At 45.7% G+C, this 11815-nt stretch overlaps 1 protein-coding gene and 1 long non-coding RNA gene across 2 annotated transcripts; both read right to left on the bottom strand.

Moving 5' to 3' along the window:
• Window positions 1-729: 729 nt before the first annotated feature.
• LOC148114404 (uncharacterized) lies at window positions 730-2920 on the bottom strand. The gene is made up of 2 exons (XR_015734291.1): window positions 2754-2920; window positions 730-927 (listed from the first exon to the last, which is right to left on the bottom strand). It is a non-coding gene; the product is annotated as an uncharacterized LOC148114404 (long non-coding RNA).
• A 550-nt stretch (window positions 2921-3470) lies between these two features.
• On the bottom strand, window positions 3471-11385 carry LOC148114403 (uncharacterized). Its single transcript, XM_087893695.1, has 5 exons — window positions 11355-11385; window positions 9859-10788; window positions 8937-9028; window positions 8476-8559; window positions 3471-3932 (listed from the first exon to the last, which is right to left on the bottom strand). The coding sequence occupies exons 1-5, from the start codon at window positions 11383-11385 to the stop codon at window positions 3471-3473; spliced, it is 1599 nt and encodes a 532-aa protein (XP_087749821.1).
• Window positions 11386-11815: the final 430 nt, after the last annotated feature.

Genomic DNA, 11815 nt, shown 5'->3' with positions numbered 1-11815 from the left:
TTAACTTTTAAAACCATTTTTTCTACCACCTCTTCAGCGAAGAGGTTCTAAAAAAATGCTTTTTTTTTTTTATGTACTTGGTAGTAGTACATTATGTTATTATGTTATTAAGACCAGCTGCCTGCAATTAGTATAGTGGTCTAAAGCACCCTGTTATTAAGACCAGCTGCCTGCAATTACTGCAGGTTCGAATCTCGCCAGGCTCAAGGTTGACTCAGCCTTCCATCCTTTCTAAGGTAGGTAAAATGAGGACCCAGATTGTGGGGGCAATAAGATGACTTCGTATAAACATACAAAAGTATGAAGGCTATTGCTTAGCGCATTGTAAGCCGCCCTGATTCTCCGGAGAAGGGCGGCATATAAATCAAAATTTAAAAAAAAAATTAAAAAAAAACAAAAACTGGGAGATAAACTCTGCACCAAGTGGAAGATCCAACAGGTTCCTGACAAACCTAGCAGACAACTTTGTTTCCCAAAAAACGGAGAAGGGAACAAGGGGATCAGCCATATTGGATTTAATTCTCACTAACGGAGATGAAATGATAGAAGGTGTTGAAGCTACAGGAACCTTGGGGACAAGTGATCACGCAATATTGGAATTCAACATTATGCAAGCACAAGTAATAGAACAAAGTCAAACTAGACCGTTGTAAGTCAAGGACTGACACTCGGCACCTTCGAAGGCCCTCCCCCCTTCTGCAAAGGACAGAGAGACGGAGTCCGGGTGTAGCAAAAGTGAATATATTATTTATTAAGTGAAAGCATACTTCGTGTAGAAAAATCAGGGAGTAAAATCTTTGCATCCTAACAGCTGTATCAGCTACGGGAAACTGGTCATCTATACAAAAATGGGTGGGGTGGAAACTGAGGCAGGGGGAGGGTGGTCTGGGCTGGGCGTCACCCCACCGGTCACTACATGATCAGCTCCTGGAAGACAGAAGGGGAAGAAGAGAAGCATCAGGTCTAGGAACTGGGGAGGGTGGAGGGGTGGAGTTGTCACAGACATTTCGTGACCCAGCTAGGCAACATCATCAGTGCTGCAAGGAAGGAGGAGGAAGAGAAAGAAGGACCGTTGGGTCTTTGGACCTCTCTGAGCTGGAAGGTTTTAATGCAGACGTCTCATGACCCAACTAGGGAACATCTTCAGTGCTACAAGGGGGATGGGGTTTGGGAGGAGGAGGAGGAGGTGGAGGAAGAGGAAGAGGAGGAGGAAGAAGAAGAGGAGGAGGAGGAGGAGTGTGGGGTCTTTGTTGCTCTCTGAGCTGGCTGTTTTTTGTGCAGATGTCTCAGGACAAAGCTAGGAAACATTATCAGTGCTAAAAGGGACTAAATATATACAGACATCCAACCCAGTTCCCTTCTAGTACTGATGATGTTACCTACTTGGGTCATGAAACGTCTGCAAGAAATACTCACCAAGCTCAGAAAGCACCAAGGAACCCCCCCCCCAATCCTCCTCTTCCTCTTCTTCCTCCCCTCCTGTTCCTCCTCCTCCCCACAAACTCCAGCCCCTTCTAGCACTGTTACTAGTTATATTCTATAATCTATAAGAATATAAAATATTATACATACTATACTACTGAGTTTCTTCCAAAAATAAGGCATCCCCTGATAAGAAGCCCAATCAGGATTTTGAGCACATGCACTAAAATAAGCCCCCCCCATGAAAATAAGCCCTCCCCGAAAATATTTAACTGCATGTGCATCCAGTCCCCACCATTTCCTCTGGTTGGGATTAAGGAGGAAAAGCTGGAAATCAGGTAAGGCGACAATTGCCCCAAAATAATAAGACCTCCCCCAAAATAAGGCCAAGCGCTTATTTTGGGGTTCAAAAAAAATATAAGACAGGGTCTTATTTTGGGGGAAGCACAGTATATACTACACTATACTAATACACTATAATATAATATAAGGTAAAGTATTTTTCCACTTGCATTTTTTACCTGCTTTCGAACTGCTAAGTTGGCAGAAGTTGTGACAGGTAATGGGAGCTGACCCCGTTACGCAGCACTAGGGAATCGAACCACTGAACTGCCAACCTTTCGATCGACAAGCTCAGCATCTTAGCCACTGAGCCACCGTGTCCCTTTCATAATATAATATATAATATAGTAATGCTATTCTATTGTATTCTATTCATTTCTATCATTTCTATAGGTAGTGGTGGAAATAGGACCACAATTGACCCCAAAATTCTTGTCGCTAAGCGAGATGTTTGTTAAGTGAGTTTTGTCCCATTTTACAACCTTCCTTGCCTGCAGTTAAGTGCAGTCGTTAAGTTAGTCACACGGTTCTTAAGTGAATATGGCGTCCGCCTTCACCTTGTTGGTCAAAAGGTCACAAAAGGGAGATCATGTGACCCCTGCCCCCTGGGATGCTGCGACTGTCATAAATACGAGTGAGTTGCCAAACATCCGAGTTTTGGTCTCGTGACGGTGGGGACTCTCTGTCGGTCATGAGTGGGGAAAACAGTCCTAAGTCCCTTTCTTCCATGCCGTTCAAACTTGGAACGGACATTAACTGAACCGACATAAGTCGAGAACTGCTCATATAAGACTCCCTAGGGATATAGTCTGGGAACTGCTGGGACGGAGCCTTGTAAATTCTCTCCCTCTCAACCAAACTCTCAAAACCTGGCACTCCCTCCTCTGGAATGCAGCCCCTCCCTCCCTCCCTCCCTCTTTTCCTGCTGGGAATCCAGGCTACCTTCCACCACAGCAGAGGAGGGACGGCTGCTGCCCTCAAGCACTCACCATTATGGCACTGATGATGTCGTTGTTGTTGTTTCGGAGGGCTCGGATGGCTTTTGGGCGGGAGACATTGGCCTGAGCCATGACCAATTCAATATCCCTCACCTCCAGACCCGTTTCGTCCACCTGGGAAGGGAGGGAGGAAGGAAATACAGAAATAAATGCAGGCAGGAAAGGAAGGAAGGAAGGAAGGAAGGAAGGAAGGAAGGAAGGAAGGAAGGAAGGAAGGAAGGAAGAAAGAAAGAAAGAAAGAAAGAAAGAAAGAAAGAAAGAAAGAAAGAAAGAAAGAAAGAAAGAAAGAAAGAAAGAAAGAAAGAAGAGGGACCATCATGTAAGGTGGACTTCAAGAGGTGAATCCAAATCCCAGATCCCACCTCAACCTCTGGCTGACTTTCCAGCAAACCATAATAATAATTATAGTAACAATGGAGTAAGGTTCCAATAGACCTACCCCACCATGGGATGACTTCTCCAACACTTTATGGTGTCCCAGCAACCTGAAATCCAAGCTTAGCATCTTTAGAAAGAACATGGAGCTGGCTTAAGAAGCTACCAAGAGATCGTCCCTCAAGAGGTTGGCATGGACTTGTGGCCTTAGAAAGGACCCCCAAAGCTCAGATGAGGGATGGTATGAAGTCTCCTATCTTGGGCAGAAGGTTGGACTAGACGTCCCTCCCCCCCAGCCCTAGGAATTTTGGGTCCTTCTATGTAGAGTAGTCCCTACGTATCTGAGAGACACCTGACCACAGCATCTAGGTTGGAGATGCCACCAATATTGGCATCATCCATAGTGGACAACTCATCTGGTCCTAGAGATGGAGGAGACCAGAGAAGAGTCCCCATTCTCGGTCCAAGCAAGATATTATAGGCAAGAATTGTGCTCCATGGGTTAATAGCCTCGCTCCCGAGAAGTCTACTCCCCTTGGACCTCCTAGGAGGTGGACCTCCAAGGAGAACATCATGAAGGTACTCATTCCTCTTGGGCTTCCCTCCTTTCCACCCCCACCTCCAGCTCAAGTCTGGAGAAGGTTGACATCTGGGTCTCCTTACCTCCTCCTCTTCCTCACTCTCCTTGATGATGGTGAAGACTGAACCAGATTCATTGATCAAGGTTGAGTGATCCATAGGAACTTTGAACTTCTCCGCCGCCTCTTTGTAGACCTGTTGGGAGAGGTTTTCCACCTGCAGCAGAAAACAACGGAGGGATTTTAGATCTTTCTCCATTCTGGAGGAGAAGGAGACCTGGCTTTGGCTTGTCTTCAGAAGAAGACACCCAATAAGACATTCTCCAACGAGTCCCAGATGGTTGGCCTAGAAGACCCTTCCATGTTCTACCAAGAGGCCAGGTCCTTCAACCAGGAATTTGAGAGGACCACTTCCCTAAACCTCCATTTCCAATCTGAATTCTCCCACTGAGGTGAGAAGAAGACAATCTCTTGGTCTCTCCAGTCAAGAAAGGCAGATGCCAATCTATCACAACATAGGAAGTCCTCAATGTACAACCATTCGTTTAGCAACCAAAGGTAGAAGAGCAATGAAAAAGTGAGCTAAGACCATGTTTTTCCACGCTTATGACCGTCGCGGCATTCCCGTAATCCAAATTCAGACAACTTGGCAACGGACTCGTGTTTATGGCGGTTGCGGTGACCCCCGGGGGTTGCCTGAACCCCCATTGGAGACCTTTCGGACAGCAGAGTCAATGGGGAAGCCGGATTCGCTTAAGGACCATTGTGACTCTCTCTCTTTTTTTTTAATTGAAAAGTTTTTTATTTTATAAACAAACATACAATATATAATCAATCAGTCAATATATCATCTGAATACATCTTTTTTCCATCTTACTCCTCCAATACTCATCATATCTAATATTATCATTTCATTTATTATTACATTTCCCCCACTTTTACTTTTCTGTTAAAACATTTATCTATTCAACACTTTTATCCCAACCCAACCTTTGTCCCTCCCTCCCCACCCCACCCCCCGACTTCCAAGAGCGAAAACAGGGTATAACATTTAACAAACAAAAGCTAATATATACTAACTACAAAATTCAAAACTCCCACACACTCTTTAACTCCCCTTACTCAAATTCATTAACTTCCCTTTTATAAATTCTCAAAATTAATTGAATTAAATTCATTCTTCCTAAATATAAAGACCTTTTTCTTGATGTGTAATCCAATAATTTAACAATATTACAAACATTAAAAATCATGGATAAGCTTCATTTCCACACCCTCAAACACCATTCTTTTTCAGCATTACTCCCTAATAAGATTCTAAATTTAACATTTATCCTCTTTAATCCTGCATAAAATTGGACATTTTAAAACCTTAAACATTTCCTCTCGTATACCTTTTAAGATACTATAATTTTATGTTAAACATTTTAAAAATCTCTTAATACATCAATGAAACATTCTTAATTCATTTCACAAGATATAAATTTCAAAACCTGCAGGAAGATATCCTTCAAATTTTCAATTAACCATTTTAATACCTCCATAACTTTTAAGAAGCCATCGTTTTTATATCCAAAACTAATTGTAAGAAAACACTTCCTTTATATCATTGTCTTAGAATAACCTTTAAAAATACCAATTTAATTAAGATTTTCAATTTATTACAAAAATCCTCCTCCCAAAAAGACTTAATCTTCTATTCTTGCCTTCTTTCTATATTTTTTCCAGTCCTTCTTCTTCAATAATTCTTTCAACATTGCTCCTCCCCCTAGTTTTATTTTCGAAAATTTTTAGATTTTGATTTGAGGTTGATGTATGTTGAAAGCTCGCTCTCTTCTTGAAATCATTTTCTCTGGTTTAGAACCCCCATTTCGACTCTTCTTACTTGTATGCTCAATCAGTTCATTCCTTTGTCTATAAAGCCAAGAATTGTTGCCATAAAGTTTATCAGTTTGCAATAAAGAGTCTACTTGTTGCTTTTCTATTAATTGAGTGGAAGCGTCTGCCAAGACCTGTGTTTCAATTGTGCCAAGCTCCATTTCAATCCTGACAGCCTCTTTGTCCTCCCGAATCAAAATCCTCTGATTAATTTCCTCCTGTTTGTTACTTGCGGGTTTTTGGTTTTTTTTTTGTTCTCCCGATTTGCTCTGCCAGCACCCAAAGTCCAAATTCTTTAAATCCTTAAAATTGTGTTGCTGGTGTGGACGCGATGCCTTCGTCTGCATGAAGCAGACTCGTCCCGGATTCGGAGCAATGAAGGGCTTACAGGGAGCTCACCCTGCAACCCCCAGGCTTAAAAAAAAAAACCTGGGGGTCTAGGGGAGCTCTACCCAGACCCTTCAGCTCTTCTCTCTCCCTTTTTCCCAGGGGGAGATTTTCAAGCCGCTGAACAGCCGGTTTTCGCTGTTCTAGCGGCTAATTAAATCACAGGGCTGGAGCTCCTAAAAGAGTGTCCGTTCGGTGATCATGGAACCACCGGAAGTCCCATTGTGACTCTCTCTTAACAACTGCAGTGACTGGCGTAATATCTGAGGCAACGGTTGTCTTACTTCCCAATGGAAGTTTTGAGTTCAGTTGTAGGCATAAGTTGAGGACTACTGGTGTTAAAAATGAGAATGTCCGTCCAGTCAGTCAGTCAGTCAGTCTCTCTCTCCCTCCCTCCCTCTCTCTCACCTGCTCTCTCCCTCCCTCGCTTCCCTTTCCCCTTTCCTGCCTTCCCTCTCATCCACTTTCCTTCCTTCCTCCCTTTCTCCTCCCTTTCTTTTTCCCCTCTTTCGTTTTCCCCTCCCCTTCTCCTTGCAGCCTTCCCTCCCTCTCCTCCTTCCTCCTTCCTCCTCTCCCTCTCCCTCCCTCCTTGCTTCCTTCTCACCCTATCCTTCCTCCCTCCCTCTGTCTCTCTCTCCTTCCTTTCTCTCCTCCCTCCCTTTCATTCTTTCTTGCTTTTGTCCCTCCTCGCTCCCTCGCTCCGTTCTTCCTTCTTTTCCATTTTTCCTCCCTCCCTTCCTCCCTCCCACCCTCTTCAGTTATCCAATAGAATCTTTCCAAGCTCTTTCCTCCCTTCCTCCCTCCCACTATTTCTCCTTCCCCTTCCCTATCTCCTTCCTTCCTTCCATCCATCCATCCTTCTCCTCTCCTTCCTACTTCCTTCTTTCATTTCTTTCTCCTCCCTTCCTCCCTCCCTCCCTAATCCTATATCTCCTTCCTTGTTTCATTCCTTCCTGCTTCCCTTTCACCTTCATTTCCTCCATCAATCCTTCTCTCCTTCCTTCCTTCCCCCCTTTGCTTCATTACTCCTTCCTTCCTTCCTTCCACTCCTTCCTTCCCTCCCTTATCCTATCTCTCCTTCCTTCTTTTGTTCCTTTCTCCTTCCCTTTCTCTCTTCCTTTGTCCCTTCTTCCTTGCCATTCCCCCTTCTTTTCCCTTCCTTCCCTCCCTTCCTTCCCTCCCTCCCTCCCTCCCTCCCTCCCTTCCTTCCTTCCCCTTCCTACCTTTCATCATTCTTCCTCCCTTCCTTCTTTCCACCCATCGACCTATCTCTCTTTCCTCCCTCCCTCCCTCCCTCTTCAGTCATCAAAGACTTCCCCCTCCCCCCAGATCCTCTTCCCTCTTTCCAGATCACCAGACAATGTAGGAGTCAGAAGCTGGACTTTTGAAGGCATCCGGATTGGTGATGGCAAGCAAGATATTCCTGGATTTACGGATGGTTATCCTGGTCACGCCGTGGATCTGCTGCAGACCCAGCTTGGACATGGCCTGGGGGCAAAGAAGACCACCACACACAGCCCATCAGCATCATGTTGATGGGCTCTCAACCACACCATGGAGAGAGGAACTCACAACACCCTCAAAAACCACAGAAGAAGCTTGTAGGTCAACTAAAGAGCTGGTTGAAGAACCAGGAGAAGGAGGGACCTTCTCCCATCCAAAGCTACAGTTGAGGTCCTGTAGACCAACCCCTTGCTTCCACGGAAGGCCATCTTGAGGTTCGGTCTTCTTCAAGACATGGTGGACCATGAACTCTGGCAAATTCTGGAGACCACAAGATGTTTCTGGTATGAACCATGCAGAAGTCTTCTTCTGACCTCTTGAGAGAACTTAACTTCTCAGTCCAAAACCAAAGAAAGGGCAAGAGAGATATTTACACCCCAAAAATTGGAGTTGTTCCTAGGCGCTCTGTGGCTGATGCTTACTACAATGAGTGGAAGACTTTCACCTTGCCAGCCCTTTGAGGTAGACCAGATCAGGAAACTAGCAAACTCTAGATAAACACTCTTAATAAAAGTGGCGAGTTCTAGTGTCAGGCACGAAAGAGAGTTGCGTGGCTTTGAGCCAATCAACAGGAGACGGTGAATTATAGTTCCACCTTAAGTATGAAAGGAGGTTGGTTGATTTTGATTCAATCACCAGGAGACCATGAGTTCTAGTTCCACGTTAAGCAAGAAATCTAGCTGGGTGATTTTGGGCCAGTCCCTCTCTGAAAGCCCAACCTACCTTGCAGGATTGTTGTTTTGGAGAAAATAGGAGGAAGGATGTATGCTAGATAGGTTCACCGCCTTGAGTGATTTGTGAGAAAGGAAGGAAGGAGGGAGGGAGGGAGGGAAGGAAGGATGGAAGGGGGAGGGGAGGGAAGGAGGGAGGGGAAGTGGGAGGGGAGGAGGGAGGGAGGAGGGCAGGGAGGGAGGGAAAGAGGGAAGGAAAGGAGGAAAAAGGGAGGGAGTGTTGTGGAAGGGAGGAAAGAAAGGAGGGAGGAAGGGAATTACCTTTCGAGCTTTTTTCTCGCTCTGGCTTAGTTTCGGTTTCCTAATGGCCTCCTCGTCAGTCCCCAGGGAATTCGTCAGCTGGGCCTGCATAAAAGCAAATCTCTTTACTCATCCCTTACTACTAAGCGGATCCCTTTGGGTGAAAAAGAGTTTTTATGCTCTCCCCAAAACTTCTCTTTACCTTCCCGAAAAGGCACTTAGCTGGCCTCGATTAACGTCTGAGATCGTTTTTGAAAAGGTCTTTTGTTTATTTATTTTATTGTGCATCTTCCCATCAACCCTCCCGTCTTTGCAATTGTGGGTCGTGTGACGTTGGGCCAATCACCAGGTGACAGGGAGTTCTAGTCCCGCAAGCTGAGTGACTTTGAGCCTCTCTGTCTCAGCCCAGCCCACCTCAGGTGCCACTGACTAGGGAATTCTGGGAATTGAAGTCCACCCATTTCGGTCTGCGAGGGCCACACCTGCACCGAGTGAGCTGTCCGTGGTTCTTCAAAGTTCGGCTCTTCCCATTCCGGGAGAGATCCTTCGTTGCTTTCAGAATCGTTGGAAGATCCTGCAAAAAGATATTTTAGGGTATTCTAACGGAGGTCTCCTTTTCCAACTGCTGTAAACTGCTGTATTTCAGCCATGGCTGCAATCGTTAAGCGACTGCTGTTGTCATTAAGCCATTGCTGCGGTCATTAAGTGACTCTTGCACTCGTTAAGCCACTCCTGTGGTCGTTTAGCAAACACAGCAGTCATTAAGCGAACCCACTGGTTGATATGAGGCAGGATTGACTGAAAACGTCAATTTCAGCAAAAACATTGTAAATCAGGGTTTAGTGATCAGGGAAAGATGCAAACGGTCATAAAAGCAGATCAGCTACTGACTGTCCAAAATGGTGATATGTGACCACAGAGACTTTAAGAGGTTTGGAGGTTTGGAAGCAGGTCCAATTCTAACTTTGAATGGTCACTAAGTGAGCGGTCATATTTCGAAGTGTCTCTGTACACCTTTGATATACACAGCTCTAATATTTATCCCCAATGTTACAGCTAGTCCTCAACTTATGACCACAATTGCATCAGTTTCTGTTGCTACGCGAGATGGTTGTTAAGTGAATTTGGTTCCATTTTACAACCTTCCCTGCCACTCTTCTTAAGAGAACCATTGCAGTTGTTCAGTGAGTAACACGGTCGTTAAACGAATCCAGTTTTGGCATTGTCGGAAGGTCTCAAAAGGGGATTGTGTGATAAATCATAAATATGAGCCAACTTCGATCACATGACCACAGGGTGTTGAGTATGAGAATCAGTCCCAAACTCCCTTCGGTCACTAAACAAACAGTCGTAAATTGAGAACCATCCGTAATTGTTGAATGGGGAGAAAACGGGAGATCTTACCTTCCGCCGGAGGTTTGCGGGTAACACTCCAGATCTGCAGTTCGGTTCCTCCCTCCCCATCTGGGTGGAGCAGAGGAGATTCTTGGGGCAACTGAGCTGAGGCATCGAGCAGGGCCCCATTGTCTTCTGCAAGGATGTTCTCTGGGGTTTTGCTCAGTGCCAGGAAAGACTGAGAGTCAGGTTTTGCCTTGGAAAATGCCAGCATAGCACGGTCCTCGCTGTTGCCCAGGTCAAAAGTTGACGCTCCCTCCACTTCGACTTCTGACTCCAGACAGGCAGTGAGATAGTCTTGGGTTGTCTCGGAACCTGCTCGGATAACGTCTTGTTCCGAAAGAGGCCCCTTCGATTCCAGGAGCGACGCAAAGACCCTCTCCTTCTCGGAAAAGAAGGAGAGGGTCTTCTCCTCTGGCCTTCCGCTGGCGGCACCATCAGCTACTCCTTGTGGGAAGGGCGTTAACTCCATGGATTCTGCCTTGAAAAGGAGGCTATGACGAAGGGGGAGAAGCAGATTGCTCTCCAGGGTCTTCACGCCATCCAGCGGAGTGGACGTAAGTGGCTGTCTTTGAAGCCCACCAGGTCCACCTGCCTCGGCGGGGCTCACTTCAAACACACCCTGAAGCTCAGAAGGAGGCCTAACGATGGTGGTAAGGGGACAAGCAAAGGGCCAGGCTCGCAACCGTCTTTTCGGGAAACCTCCGATTTTGTCTTTGAAGGAAGGCAACAAATGCTCGTGCTCCTCTAAAGGGCTGGCGCTGAGGCTGTTATCATCCTCAGACTCAAGACCACTGGGGGGCCAGGAGGGATCGGTCTGCTCGGCCTCCTGTGGGAGACCCTGCGAGGCATAGTCAGCTGTCACAGCCAGAGAAATCGGCGTGGTGGGCTGGACTTCTCCACTCGGCCTCGAGGTGGAGGAGAGGCTTTCCGAGCCTTCTGTGGGGAGAGAGAGAGGAGGGGGGGGAAGCAGAAGTCAAACAGTCCACCTGGCAAGAGACACCGACGGATTTAAGCAATTTAAGAGGTTGGGAGGCCTTCATACTACTACGACTACTCCTCTTCCTCCCTGCAAGCCCCTCCCCCTTCTAGCACGGATGATGTTCCCTAGTTGGGTCATGAGATGTCTGCAAGAAAATACCAATGCTCAGAGAGCACCAAGGACTGCCCAGTCCTTCCTTCCTTCCTTCCTTCCTTCCTTCCTTCCTTCCTTCCTTCCTTCCTTCCTTCCTTCCTTCCTTCCTTCCTTCCTTTTCTTCTTCCTCCTCCTCCTCCTCCTCACAGCCACATTGAGAGCTGTCAATCTTTTTTTCTTAAATAATTTTTATTGCGTATTTTACACAATACCAAAAGAAGTCAAGTGACAAAAACAAAAACACACGAACATCAGACATTAAAATACAAGACTAACAATCTTATTTTACGAAGTTTTCTCTCTGGTAATGCTAAACTTCAAACTAGGGCATATAAAACCTTTGCCAGACCTACCCTTGAATATTGCTCACCTGCCTGGAACCCTGACTGTGTTTCAGACATCCGTTCATTAGAGAGGGTCCGGAGGTATTTCACTAGAAGAGCCCTCAAATCCTCTGCTCGAAATAAAATTCCCTAACCCACCAGGCTTTAATTTAGACAGGTTAAATAGAAAGAAGAGAGAGAGAAAAGAGAGAGAAAGACAGAGAAAGTGAAAGAAAAGAAAAGAGAGAGAATGAAGAGACAGAGAGAGAGAAAGAGAAAAAGAGAAAGAGAAAGAGAGAGAAAAAGAAGAGGGAGGGAGAGGACACAGAGAGAGATGGAGAGAGAGAAAGAAAAAGAGGAAAAAGAGAAAGAAAGAAGAAAGAAAGAGAAAAAGAAGAGAGGAGACAGACAGACAGACAAAGAGAGAGAAAGAGAGAGAGAGAGAGAAAGAGAGAGGAGAAAAACAGGGAGAAAGAGAGAGAAAGAAAAGAGAAAGGAAAGAAAGAAA

This window comes from Pantherophis guttatus, chromosome 4, assembly GCF_059756535.1.
Source record: "Pantherophis guttatus breed Tessera chromosome 4, ASM5975653v1, whole genome shotgun sequence".
NCBI lineage: Eukaryota > Metazoa > Chordata > Lepidosauria > Squamata > Colubridae > Pantherophis > Pantherophis guttatus.
This window is presented reverse-complemented; position numbering and strand designations above follow the sequence as displayed.

Excerpts from the sequence above, each read along its gene's own strand:
- LOC148114403 (XM_087893695.1), bottom strand. The coding sequence starts at position 11,385 with ATGTCTGAAACACAGTCAGGGTTCCAGGCAG. Across the intron at positions 10,789-11,354 it reads ACAGTCAGGGTTCCAGGCAG|AAGGCTCGGAAAGCCTCTCC; the intron begins GTGAGCAATATT and ends CTCTCCCCACAG. Across the intron at positions 3,933-8,475 it reads GCGAGAAAAAAGCTCGAAAG|GTGGAAAACCTCTCCCAACA; the intron begins GTAATTCCCTTC and ends TTTCTGCTGCAG.